The 14788-nt window shown below is 40.7% G+C and overlaps 1 protein-coding gene across 5 annotated transcripts in view; it reads right to left on the bottom strand.

Moving 5' to 3' along the window:
- Jmjd1c (jumonji domain containing 1C) overlaps positions 1-14788 on the bottom strand; it is a 155257-nt gene that overhangs the window by 111251 nt on the left and 29218 nt on the right. For 2 of the 5 annotated variants that reach the window (XM_029482355.1, XM_021173857.2), the window contains exon 1: positions 12371-14639. The exons of the other annotated variants lie outside the window; for them this stretch is intronic. In XM_029482355.1, the coding sequence (XP_029338215.1) occupies positions 12371-12535 (165 nt within the window). In that variant the 5' untranslated portion in view covers positions 12536-14639. Of the gene's footprint in view, positions 1-12370; positions 14640-14788 lie in introns of those variants that run through there. 5 annotated transcript variants of the gene reach the window in all.

Raw genomic sequence — 14788 nt, 5'->3', positions numbered from 1 at the left:
TCGAGGCCAGCCTGGTCTACAGAGTGAGTTCCAGGACAGCCAGGGCTACACAGAGAAACCCTGTCTCGTAAAACCAAAAAAAAAAAAAAAAAAAAAAGAACTGCCCTAAACAGCTGCAATGTGAAGTCTCCAGAAGTGTGTGCTGACTCTAGCAGAACTACAGAAGAAAATCTCACAGTAAAAATCACCAACCAGTTCACATGCCCATCAACACTTAAAGAATCACTACAAGAAAAACAGCTCATTTTTTTAAGACATGAGAACATCTCAGATGAGAATCCATAAGCAAATCAGGGAGTTACTGAATCTTTCTGAGACAACTAGATAGACAGGAGCTAAGCTTTGAATGAGATGTCACCTATACTTTCATAAGTGAATGTTGGATCCCCAGCTCCTGGTACTGCTTAGGGAGATGTGGCCTTCCTTGTTGAAGGTGTGGTACTGGAGGAGAGCTGTGTTCCCTTTCTTTGCTTCTTGCTTAGGGTTCAGGAGGTTAAGCTCTTGGCTTTCCAGTTGCAGGTGCCATGCCTCTGTTCTATTCTGCCATTGTAGACTCTTATCCCTCTATAGCCACACAACCAAATAAATGCTTATTGTACGAGCGACCGTGTTCATGGGGTTTTATCATAGAAAATTAGCTAACACAGGAGCCATTCAGTGAGCTAGGAACAGAGGTGGAAATCACCTTTACGGATGCCTGCAGACGATTTTCCTCTTCTGGTCCTAGGACTGATCCCACCGTGCATGCACTCCATCACTGTGTTACACTAGATCCTCTCATCCCTTCCTACTCACCTTCAATCCAAGTTCTCGTAATTATTTTATTTTATACTTTCTTATACCAGTACTTTCCATTTTCATATAACCTACTCCCCTTTTTTATCCAGTTTTCCTTTTACCATCATCCACAAAAATCACAGTAGCCAGTTGATAATAATGAACTCATGTAAGCATATTCTGGAAGGAGATCTAACAGACCCCTATTTATGGCCCCACCCATCTCCTTTGTTCTCATCATCATATTCAATCTCACTTCAAATTCTTCAGATTTTTCATAGCTACCATCACCTTAACCTTAATATTCTACTCTGCTCATTCCATGTCTTTACATTTTTAGTGTTGGCTTTTTTTTTTTTTTTTTTTTTTTTTTTGGTTTTTCAAGACAGGGTTTCTCTGTGTAGCCCTGGCTGTCCTGGAACTCACTCTATAGACCAGGCTGGCCTCCAACTCAGAGATCCGCCTGCCTCTGCCTCCCGAGTGCTGGGATTAAAGGCGTGCGCCACCATGCCCAGCAGTGTTGGCATTTTAAAATTTTATTTTATTAAATAATCTTATTCTTTGACAACTTCATACATGTATGCAATGTATTTTGAATGTATCCATCCCCCATTCCCACCTCCTTATCACCCAACACATATCTTCCGGACCTTCTTTGTCCTTTGTTTTGTTTTATTTATTTATTTACTTATTTATTTATTTTTAGCCAATTTGTGCTTCCCGAATATGAGTGGATATGCTCCGGACCTTCTTTGTCCTTTGTTTTATTTATTTATTTATTTACTTACTTACTTATTTAATTAATTATTTATTTATTTGGGAGGGGGAGTAGCCAATTTGTGCTTCCTGAATATGAATAGATATGCTCAACTACTCAAAACTATAGTCTAAAACTTACTTAATTCAGTGTATCTAAAATTTATATATTACAAAATACTATTTGTTAGACAATACTCTGAATGTTATATATGTGTGCTAATAAGCACAATAATTGACTGGTCACTGCAGCTGGTAAGATCTTCTACAAGAGGAAATAATTTTAAAGTACTTAAATGAGATACAAACAAGCAAACAAAACTACTGTCTAATGGTCCAAGAACCACCTCATTAAGAGCTGTCTGCTAGCGAACAAGCAAAACAGTAAAGTATCCTAGGTTGCCAGGCAGAAATAAACAAGCAATCTGGGGGCCTGTTAGCTCCTCATTCCCTCCTACTTTTACCCTCATTGAGTGTGAAACAGTTATCAGTTCCTCTTAGTAAAGAGAGGACAACATACAACATGGTTTCAACTATATACATACATTGATGTATGTGAGCACAACTTTGTGTGTGTACATATTTGTACTTATACTCCAGCTCTCAGCCCTCTTCATCTTCCCGAGTGCTGCTGACAGGCATGCTCTTTTGGATTTGATGAGAAGTGTGTTATGCATAGGATGCACACCAATAGGTGCCTTGTAATTCCAAATGTAACTTACAGAAGATGAAAAAGGATTTAAAAAAAAAAAAAGTAGGTCTGGCAAGGTGGCTCAGCTGGTATGGAACTTACCGCGAAGACTGACAACTGGCTTCTCAGAACACACATTAGAAGAGCCTGCTCCAAAACACTGTCCTCTGACCTCAACAATGTGGTGGGGCGCGCGTGCACACACACACACACACACACACACACAAACAGGGGCGTAAAAAGAAAACACTGGCACACAATTCTGCAAGTGCCAAGCAGAGCCTTGGACTCCTAGTCAGTAGGTACAACAGTAGGGCAGTAGAGAGCCTGCCCTTTATGCAACTTGGCCACTATGCACACTATCAGCAATAGCGCTCCACTGTTTCTCTGAATACCCTTTACTTTAATATCTACAACATGCAGTGTAACTGTATTATTATAAAGTAAATAATCTTTAATTTGGGGGTGCTTTCCCTCCTGCCACCAAATACATCCGATCTTCTTCAATATAACTTCTTTAACTCTTACTATTTAAATCCAACATAGAGTACCCAGTATTAGGTGTAAACTCCACTGGGTAAAAGCTCAGTCCTCATAGCATATACTATTAATACAGTGTGTGTATAAAGACTAAAGTTATGCAAATGTTTTATGAAAATTATGGTATAATATTTTAAAAGGGTAGAATGAAATCCACATGCATAGGAAGATTTTTATAAAGCTGACACTCCAATTCAAAATAAGGGCGGGGCTTACTCCTACAGCACTGCCTACACTTTAGTTACCACAGGGAAGTAGAGGGTTATTCACACTTCTCTGCAGCCAATTAACTAGGTATAAAAATCAGAAATTCCACAACCACCCCACTTCTCTGGTTTAGCTATTGAACAATTTACAAGAACTCAGGAAGAATAATTACTCTCATTACTTTATTATACAAAGAACAAGGAGGATTCTCAAGCCCAGCACCATTATACCCATCCTTCCAATACACTGCGTTCTTCAACATGGGAGCTTTCCAAAACCTATCTATCATCTAGGGGTTTGTAATGGCTGCTTTCTCACAGGTAAGGCATGGCTATTGAGGATGAACTATCTCTAGCCCCTCTCCTATCATTTGAGAATTAGGGAGCAAGGATGGAAGTTCAATGTCTAATCAAGATGTGGTTCTTCCAGTGACCAATCCTTATCCTGAAACTACCAAGGGTGTTCTCACAGAACAAGACTCAACTAGAACTATTTTAGCTTAAGAAATTCCTCAAGTATTAAGTGCTCTGCATCAGAAACCACAGAAAACAAATTCACATTTACAGCGCCACAACTGTGTATACATTAGCCGAATATATTAACATCTCTTTTCCAGGTACCACTGATGAGTTGATTTCTTAAACGTTGGATGAGTCCACCATTTAATTAACACTTAATATTTATATATTTAAACACATTTATTAAAACTCAATATATAAAATTGGGTTTTCTAGTTTCATTCATAAATATTACAAAATTCTCTTTCACTGAGTTAATAGTTTTTGTTGTTGTTATTAATGTCTCTTAAAGACTAAAGATAAATATCAGAAAACTCTAGGGCATTTCTATATTTTAAATCAATAAACACCTACTATATGATAAATAATGCCCCAGGCATGGAGACTATAGCAAGTATCAAAGCCAACTCACTTTATAAGGTAGCTCAATTCTAGTGACTGAAAACAAGTAAAATACTTACTACGACAGAGGAAAGAAGCAGAAAGTAAACAGAGGAAGAAAAAAATGGTGGATTTTAGATAAGGTTTCCAGAGTCAGCCACAAATGGTAAATCTGCTGTTATTTCAACAAACTTAAAAGTGAGGAACTCGGGCTGGTGAGATGGCTCAGTGGGTAAGAGCACCCGACTGCTCTTCCGAAGGTCCAGAGTTCAAATCCCAGCAACCACATGGTGGCTCACAACCATCCGTAACGAGATCTGGCGCCTCTTCTGGAGTGTCTGAAGACAGCTACAGTGTACTTACATATAATAAATAAATAAATCTTTAATAAAAAAAAAAAAAAGTGAGGAACTCTTGCAGAAAGGAAAGAACATCTGACATAGAAACGCACGTCTTAGGATCATAAAGCAAGACCACAACAAGCATATTCAGAGAATAGCATATAAGACCACTACATAAGGAAAAGTGACAGAAGATAACCTCAAAATGGAGTATGGTGGTAATGCCTTTGAGGCTACTACAAAGCATCTACACTAAGCAGCTCAGAAGCCTTGAGAGTGATCACAGAAAGAACAGAAGCTGACTGTCTGCTACAGATACTACACACTTTTATGAGTATGGAAGACTAGACAGGTAGTTAGGTATTCACTTAACAAAAACTAGTTCTAGTCCAGGCTACTACAACTAGTTAGAAAAATAAAGGATTATCTAGGTAAAATACAATGGTGATTTAAACTAGTATAGGAAAGGAGGGTAAAATATGGTGGGGTTCTAGATAAATTCTGAAAGTGGAATCAAAAAAGACTTTGCTAACCATCTGGATAAAATCTGAGTCAAAAAAGTTAAGGGTATCTATAAGAAACCTGGACAAAAATGATGTAATCATCTATTCAATGCACAGGATAAATTAATAGCCCAGCAGTTATCAATCTGTGGGCCATGACCCCTTTGGTGGTCAAAGGACTTTGGGGTCACCTAAGGCCATCAGAACACACAGGTATTTACAGAACAATTCACTCATAACAGTAGCAAAATTACAGTTACAGAAGAGCAACAGAAATAAATTTTATGGTGGGAGATCACCACAACATGAAGGAAGGATCACAATATTAAGAAGGTTAAGAATCATTGAGAAAAGACAAGTTCCAGGCAGATACATTTAAAATTAATAACTTTTTTTAAAGAAAAGCAGAAAGATGGGGATATGAATCATTGGTAGATTGCTTGCTTACCCCGTATTAGACCCAAATTCAAATCACAGTACTAGAAAATAAAGAAAGAAAAAAACATTATTCTAGACGTACCTTTTCATACTGTTTTTGGTATTTATACAACAGCGGGCAAGTACGTGGGTATGAGGCACAGAAAAAAAAGGTATTTTTATTTTATTTAGTATTTTAAATGTTTATGTATATATGTTTGTCTGAATGTGAGTTTGTATGCTGGGGTGAGGTGCTCACAGAAACCAGAAGAGGGCACCAAGATTCCCTTGGAATAGCAACCAATTGTACGCCACCTAACATTGGTACTGGGAACCTAACTTGGGTTCTCTTAAAAAACAAACAAACAAACAACAACAACAACAACAAAAACCAGTAAAACAGTACAGAGATTGCACTTAAGCACTAAGCCATCTCTCCAGCCCTTGTCCCAAAGCCACTCTCAGTCTGTTACTGGCATGCTCGCTGTGCACAAAAAAGCCCTAAGAGACAACAATGAATACAAGACGCAGAAGTTGTTAATGAATGACTCCAATCATGTATATCAGATTCTTCTAAGTTCTACTGAACTGTCCTCAACTTTGTATTTCAAAGGACTTAGTAGTTATCCTAAAAGCAAGTATATGATTATGTGCTTAAGAATCAATGGAAAGATAAAATATAAATAGTTTTTTTTTTTTTTTTTAAGAGAGGTTCTGGCTAGAGAGATAGCTCAGAGGTTAAGAGCACTGACAGTTCTTCCAGAGGTCCTGAGTTCAATTCCCAGCAACCACAAGGTGGCTCACAACCATCTATAATGGAATTTGATGCCCTCTTCTGGTTTGTCTGAAGAGAGCAATGGTATACTCATATACATAAAATAAATAAATCTTTTTAAAAAAATCTTTAGAGAAGATTTTAGTTTGTAGCTCTGGCTATCCTTTAAGTCACTCTGTGACCAGACTCACCTTGAACTCAGAGATCCACCTGCTTCTGTTTCCAAAATGCTAGATTTAAAAGCATGCTGCCATCATGTCTTTATTCATATATGTGCCATATAGCATATTCAAAGTACTCATTGTGGAATAAACTGTTTTATCTTAGAAGAATTCAATTTAGCATTACAATGATTAGCTTTGTTAATTAAAAGCTAAAACATTTTAGAATACAACGGAAATGCTAAAGACCTGTTAAGTATTTATTTTCAATATGAATTTTAACAGGCTAAATTATGATATGGTACAATTAAGTACAAACAGGAGGAGAAGAGGAAGAAGAGGAGGAAGAGGAGGAGGAGGAGGAAGCGTTTGCCACCTAAAATGTCTCTCAAATCCCTCAGGGAGCACTGTGCTTAGTATCCCTCTGGATACTAAGGCTCTATTTGAAGGAAGGAAGGAAGGAAGGAAGGAAGGAAGGAAGGAAGGAAGGAAGGAAGGAAGGAAGGAAGGAAGGAGAGGGAAGTCCTACACTAAAAAGTTTCAAAGCCATCTTTATAAAATAAAAATGACAGTACATAACTATATCCATACATTGTGCTTCCTTCTCTGCTACCCTCTGAATCTGAGGAGGCTTTAACAAATGGAACAGATGTTTCAGTCTAAGTATCCTCTCTCTCACAAAATGGAATTAAGTTACATAGACCTCCTCCTAGATTACAAAAATTCTAACATGTATTCTACTAGTTCACTGTTTCCACTACAATGATAACATTCTCTGACATGTGAAACAAACTCCTTTACATCAAATATACATTTCTTTTTTTTTAGATATACATTTCTATACAAGACATCAACATAGCAAATAAAAGGACTTTGAGAACGCCACTCAATACATACTAGCAACACCACCAACTTTTTGAAGGAAGGAAATCATTAAGGAGGTGAGATAAAAACTAAATAAGCTATTAAGACAGTAAATGTATTTTTCATTCATTCTCTTCTCTGTACACAGCTATCATCACTTTAGTATCATTTCCAATACAAGTGCTGTAATGAGCACCTGCATGTTCTGAAGGCTTGAAACAGTTAAAATGGCAATAGGGATAATCCACACACATCAAAGCCCAATAGAAGTCAATGCTTTTTAGGAGGGATAATGAAACCTTAGACATGACTAAAGTCACACACATTTTGCATTTAGGCTACTACATTATATTACTATTGATGACTGCTTACTGCTTAAAATATGCCATTTTAGAGTTAAAATTTTTAATTTCAGACTCAACATGAAGAAATATGCCTTGGCGTCAAAAGCACTACATACAATGTTGATGGGCATGGTGGTTCGTGCCTTTTAAAGCCAAAAACTGGACAAGCAGAGGCAGACTTATCTTTGCAAGTTCAAGGACAGCCTGGCCTATAGACTAAGTTCCAGGGCTACTTAGTGAGAGTATTTAGTACTTAGTTAAGACCCTTCTTCTAAAAAAAAAAGCATAATACCAAAGCAGAACCAGAAAGTAGCAGTTATAGCCAGATTTGCTATGTATGGGTTCCATGGGACCCAACACCCTCTTTTTTGTTCTGCAGCCGCACCAGATCTGGTGCATATACATACATGTAACAGAAACACAGATAAAGTAAGTAAATCTATAAAGGAAAGACCTTATCTCAATGTAACAACTACACCCTCACACATATTCCAAAATTAAAGGGAATATGTTTGAATTTTGAAAATTTGCACACTAAAAGCCATTTGAAGAAAGCAATATGGAAGAATATCAAGAGACAATAGTCTCAGAATCAGAAACCTGCATTCATATCCCTGCTCTGATACTTACTAGTTCTGTGATTTCAAAATTCTCAAGTTCCTTTATTTTTAAAAGGTTAAGAAAATAGACACCATGCCAGGCAAGGTGACACATGGCTCTTATCACAGATACCAGGAGGTAGAGGCAGGAACAACTCTGTGAGTTCAAGGCCAGCCTTGTTTACATAGGGTGCTCCAGGCTAGTCTCAGTGTGACCATGTCTCAAAATACAAAAATATCAACCATTTTCACAGGATTATCACTGAACTATGGGAATTTAAAAGACTAATAAATTACTATCTGTGAAGCTCAATAAACATTCTAAGATCCCAGAACTACATGTTCTGTCTAGTACATAAAATGAGAGCTTTGACTACAAATACTCAACTTCCATTCACAGCAGCTTTATAGGACTACAAATACCCAATGTAAGCACTTAGAAATTTTCTACTGAGTGTTTAAGACTGTACACTCAGTGTTTTCTCCATGAGAAGGTAGTTTTTCCACCCACATGGGAAGATTAAGTCCATTCTACAACTGCACAGAGCCTTAAGAAACCACATTCAGTTAAAGCACGGGAGAGGAGGAGGTGCTCACGGTGACTCCTAAGCTTCCCTTCTGCAAGAGTGGACTGTGTGACACTGAACCACGTGACAGAGGCACTCTAAAAGATTAAGGCTATGTTCTAAAATATTTCTTTCTCTGCTGGGGATTAAGCCCAGGGCCTCGTATACATGAAGCACAATCCCTACCACTGAGCTACAACCAAGTCCCTAAAATATTTCTAACATAATTCTGATTCTATCGTGTAAAATTTAGTGACTGAATCGTAAATGACACTTCAGATGATAAATTTAAAACTTATCGGCTTCATCATTGTTACAGCATTAACTTATAGACAAAATTTAAGATTGGAAAAATTTAATTCTCATATAAACCAAACATGAGTATTTTAGTCATGTGTACTTAGATACTAATCCAAAAAGGAACAGCAGAACAAAAACTCACCAAAAAAAAAAAAAAAAATGCACCAAAACATACAACAAAGCAAAACCAAGGAGAAACAAGCCAGCCTTCAGGCTCTGGAGGGCCTTTGTAATCCAAGTTCTGAGGAAACGAAGGCAGGAGACTGCATGAGTTCTAAGACAGCCTCGGTTACAGTGAGCTCCAGGCAAGCCTGAGACTGAGACTCTGCTCAAATCCAACAATAATTGCACAGGAGATTTATTCTAGTAGCATTAAGAATCACTAAATTCTAGAACTCAGGAGGCAGAGACAATGGATCTCTTTAAGTCCAAGAACAGCCTAGTCTACCCAACATTCCAGAACAGCCAGGACTGCATAAAGAGATGCCATCTCAAAACCACACACACAGACACACACATACAGACAAACAGACACACACACAGACAGACAGACTCACACACAAACATAAACACACCATAGAAGCAATGAATACATGAATTAACACCAAATATACTCCCTATATATGGAGAATTTAAAGAAATAATCTAACAAATTAATATCTACTAAGAAGTTCTTTTTTTATTACATAACTCAAGTTACTCGTACAAGCGCTTTTATTTAAAGGTAAAGATACGAATCTAACTCATAGCAATATCACATACCTATCACTGATCTGTCAAATTAGCAACCACTAACTTGAAAATTCAATAACACACTTGAATCACCTCAATGAGGCGCAAGATGCTTGTGTACAGATCATGCATGTGTGCACTGTGAATGGAAGCCAGAGGACAATCCCAGCTGCTGTTCCTCACATGTAAGAAACCTTTCTGTTTTCAACATATTTACTTTTTTTAAAAGTCTTTACTTTTTTAAAACATTTGCCGGGGCTGGAGAGGTGGCTCAACGGTTAAAAGCATTGATTGCTCTTCCAGAGGTCCTGAGTTCAATTCCCAGCAACCACATGGTGGCTCACAACCATCTGTAATGGGATCTGATGCCTTCTTCTGTTAAAACATTTGCCTACGTGCAGGAGAACCTGTATGGAGGAGTTGGTCCTCTGCTATCAAGTGATCCAAAGAGCAGACTCAGATTGTCAAACTGGCACAGCTAGTGGCCACCTTTCTCTTTTTTCTTCTAAGACAGGATCTCTCTCTGGCTTAGAACTTGTAGAGCCAGCTAGGCTGCATGCCAGCCTGCTGGCCAGGGAACCCCAAAGAGTCTGCCTGTCTCTGACTTCTCAGGGCTGGATTTTCAAGTGTGCTCCACCACACTTGCCTTTATTGAGGTAGGTTCTGGGGGAGTCAAACTCAAATCTTCATATTTGCTTGCTGTGCTCAGTTTAAAGACTATTAACACCCTAGGCTAATAATACAGTTTTTAATGAAAAATACATCCAAGAAAGCACATTCCTATTCCTTTCCAAATTTATCTGCTAAAATAGACATACTGTATTATTTTCTTAATTTCAGATTAACAAGTCAAAAACTTAATAAATATTATGATCATCTAGTCATGTGGCTTATTAAGTCATTTGACCAATACACTACTTTCACCAAAAAATTAAATAGGTGACTAAAACCTCGAGTGCATAAAGAAATGTGTACAGCATTATTTAAGACCTAATATAATAGCTTGCACCTCAAGAATCCAAGACAGGTTCAGTGGTACATGCTTGCCTACGTCACTTGCCTGCTATTTGAGAGGTTGGGTCATAAAGCACTTTTGAGTACAGAAGTTCAAGACTAGCCTGGACAACAAGGCAAAATTTCATCTTAGAAAATCTTACTTCTGTCATCCCCAAGAAATACTATACAGAAGTCACAGTGTTTATAGAAGACAATTCCCCTCCCATAGCAATACCAATAGGCACACCATAAGGAAAGCCAACTGAGCATTTTGTGGCTGAACGTAAAATTACACTAACACTGGTGCTAAAGCGTTCTACATTTCATAGGTTCAAATAATATATAAGGAATCCTTGAAAAAAGTATAAAAACTGAAATACAGTAACAAATCACTTGCCAAATTGTTGAAGGAAAGAAACGACTCACAGTTTCAGTTCAGCATGGATCTTTGTCCATTCAAACTTATATAAAATGAAATGTTGATATATTAAGGTATATAAACCAATAATCAAGAGGAATGTTTAATGTATGTAAACAATCTGTCACCTCCTGAAACTCCTTTCTCTTTTTTCCAATCAACTGCTGTGAGCCACAGCATATACATAACTACATATAGAAAGAGAAAGAGAGTCTTGATTGTAACCCCAGCAGGCCTGGAACTTGACATCTTCCCACACCACTCCCAAGTTTTTGGATTACACCCATTCAAAACAGTGACTGCCTGACAATTGTTACTTCTAAGCAACCACCTTATTATCTTGCTATTTGGAAAAATAAGGGAGGTGGGCAACTGGAATATGTTTGTACCCTCTGTATCCCTTTCTTTCCAACAAACCTTTCAAAAACAGTTTCAGAACTTGACTGTCTCCAATACTATCTAATCTAAAATAATTTCCTAATTCTCATGTATATAGGAACACAGTACAGTACATAATTCTGCTCCATGTTTGCTTTAGTGTCTAGGCCACTATCCAGGTATCCTCCACGTAAAATCTTCAATTTTCTTATCAAAGCAGAAAGAGAAATGAGTTCTGGCATCTTTACACAAACACAAAGCAATGGCTTTGTGAAGCTATCACAAGTAAGCATTAAGATGAGTAAAGTTTAAGGGTTCTTTTTTTCCTTTTGCACAAAGAATTACCATGCGGAGTTTTGTTAATTGTCTCTATTTTTATTTCTTCTTATAAGCATTCACAACTAAGCCTATTTTACACGGTTAAACTAATAATACAGTGCGTGGGGAACTATGGAATTGATAGCAGATAGGAACAGTTTGCAAGAACATACTCGAAACTTGCAACAACTATATCAAAATGGTGACTATTTTTGTATTTTATGGTGGATTTGATCTAAATGCAAAGGGGGAATATTTTAATATTCCCTACCCCCACTCTACTCACTCAACTCTCTTATCTCCAGTCTACTCACTCAATCCCATTCCCTTATGAGAATGCGCTTGCGACCAAAAGAACGTATCCTGGCACGAAATCATAAATACACATTTATTCTCCTGAAAGGTAACACTGACAGTGTCCTATGTAACTGATAAATGTAGGGGAGGCTACTTAGAAGTACTAAACGCCCTTCAAACCCCTAATTTACACTATCTCTAGCCTTCGTGAAGCCATACAAAACCCAGGAGCCGGAGTTCCCGAAAGCGCTGTCCGTTTCTAACAAAGTACAAAATGATGGAGAAAAGGAGAAATAATTTGGACTACCCCTCATACCAAAAACATTCCCATCGTTTCCGGCTAGAAAGCCAAACGCAGGATGGTTTTGCCCCGCAGAGCTCAGAGTCGGGGCCGTGGCAGCCAGTGCTCCCCTTGCAGGGCCCGCCCGCCCCACCTGCCGCCCGCCCGCCCGTGCAGAGGGGCGTGCCACACGCCGCCCGCCAGCTCTCACCGCCAGGTCCGGGTGGCCGCGGTCGCGGTGGGACACGGCTCGGATGACCCCCGCCCGCCAGCCGCGCCCGCAGCCGCTCTGCCCGCGCTCCGGACGCGCGTCCTCGCCGGCCGCCACGCACAGGAACCGCTTCCCCACCAGCTCGGGCCGCGTCTCCACCGCCATGGCCGCCACTGCGCCGGGTACGAGCGCGGCCCGCTCCTACCGGCCGCCCATGCCGAGGAGCCGACCGCAGACGAGGCGGCCCACGAGCGAGAGCGCCCCTGCACGCTCGACGACCCGAAGCCGCGCCGCCCACGACCTCACGCGCGGCCCACAGGCAAACTGACAGGAATGAGCGCTCGGCCGCTCAGGCGGCCGGTACCCCTCCGCCCCTCGGGCCGCGCCGCGTGTCCTTCCGCGGGCGGGGGAGTGGGGGTCGGCGTCGGCGGGCGCGCCAAGTAGTGCCGCCCACGGACTGCGCTGCGGCCCCGAGAGGTGGCCGCCGAGGAACAGCAGCCAGGCTGCTTCTGCCGCTCCGTCTGCGCCCCCTCGGAGGGGCGAGTGCGGGGACGGGGCTCGGCTCCCACGCGCGGTCGTAGAGCCAACTCCGGGAGGTCCGCATGTCAGGAGCGACGGCCGTGCGAACACATAACGCCGTTGTCAAGGAGCCCGGATCCCCGCGCGGCCCCGGGAGAGCCGCGCCGCCCACCCCACCGCGCCCCCTCGGCGGCCCGCGGCTCTAAACCAGCATTCCTCCCGGCGGCAATTCTAATTCCGTGTTGGAGCAGTTCGGAGATTTACACCTCGTGCCGCCTTCTTACAGGAACGCTAGACACTCCACCGCGAGCTGTTACCGACATCCTTAAATTTCACAAACTGTCTCAGAGCCAACCCGAGTACTCCGCGTACTAGAACATAGTCAGGTAATAAAACGGAAAGCTCCAGAGTCAGTTACTGGAAAAGACCACGAAAAGAAAAGAATCTTAGCCAATCACACTTGAAGAAAATAAACGATGGTTTTTACTTCCCGTCCAATCACAACAGGACTTTATAACCCAGACAAAGACAGCTAGGAATTCCTCTTCTGATCGCTCCTCAGTTCTCACAAGTCTCTCAAGATAGCAGTGAGAAGTTTGACGACCTATGGTATGCTTGTATTTTAAAGATCTGTGAAAACGGTAATCAAAATTCAATCTGCCGTTTTCCAGGGATTATCATCTTCAAAAATTCATCTAATCCTATAAAAATCTTTTCCTACCCCCCCATGCTTTCTGAAAACCCTTATAATAGCACTCTGTGTGCTTATAATAAATACAAAAGACTTATATCTCTAGACCATTTAAACTAAACTGTTAAAGCTACAGACTGTGGCGGTGGGAGAGTTGAAAACAAAGGTAAGTTGAATAGATCAGCTCAGGGCTGAAGAGATGGCTCTGCGGTTAAGACTGCTCTCCCAGAGGTACTGAGTTCAATTCCCGGCAACCACATGTGGCTCACAAACATCTATAATGGGCCTCTGATGCTAGGAAAACTGCACAAATCTGCATGCTGTCGGCTCTAGATTTCTTAATTCCCACCTAAGGTTAGTAAGCCAAATAAAACAAGCCACTGAAAAAGAGTGCAGCACATGTAAAGATGTTCCATATTCAAATACCAACCATCAGTGATCTCTCTAGTTTATAACTTGCAGCACAAAGTAATCATTAAAGGAAATTGGGGCTGGGGACAGACGGTGCTGCTGGGTGGCAAAGCACTTGTCTACTTGGTAGGAAGGTCTGGGTTGGGGTCCCAGTGTGGGTGAAGTCTTTTTGTTGTTTCTGTTTTATTTTTTAAAGAAGACTGCTTAATCCCCAACTCTCAAGGATACCATACTACAAGGAAAGCAGTCCATTAAAAAGCATGTAAAGACGACGACGAAAGCAACACTCTGGAGAGAACCAGCTTTCCCAGGCCACAGATCCCCACAGCAGCATTTCTTACTAGCTAATCATGGCGTTTTGTTTTGTTTTGTTTTGTTTTAAGGAATAGGTATAGTGTTTCATTTTACTAGCAAATCCTAACTATAAATAATATGGAATTAAAAGTGTTAACATCAGATTTCAAACCTTGGATTTAGTCGTCATGGATCACAAGCCCACCTAGCAGAGGAGCCTGGAGGCTTGTCTGTGAGGGGTTACCTAGATTAGATGGAGGTATTAGGCCATCTTCTCTGTAGGCAGAGGAGCCCACCGATTAGGGAGGGAGGGAGCAACACTCATTTCCTGAGCCTGACTGTGGGTGCCTGATGGTCCTGGCATTCTTGCCATCATGCCCTCCCTACACCATGGACTGTGTAGCCATGACTGAGGGAGGGAGGGAGGGAGGTGGGTGCCTGATGGTCCTGGCATTCTTGCCATCATGCCCTCCCTACACCATGGACTGTGTAGCCATGACTGA

This window comes from Mus caroli, chromosome 10, assembly GCF_900094665.2.
Source record: "Mus caroli chromosome 10, CAROLI_EIJ_v1.1, whole genome shotgun sequence".
Classification (NCBI taxonomy): domain Eukaryota; kingdom Metazoa; phylum Chordata; class Mammalia; order Rodentia; family Muridae; genus Mus; species Mus caroli.
The sequence above is the reverse complement of the archived record's forward strand: the minus strand, read 5'-3'. Positions and strand labels throughout refer to the sequence as shown.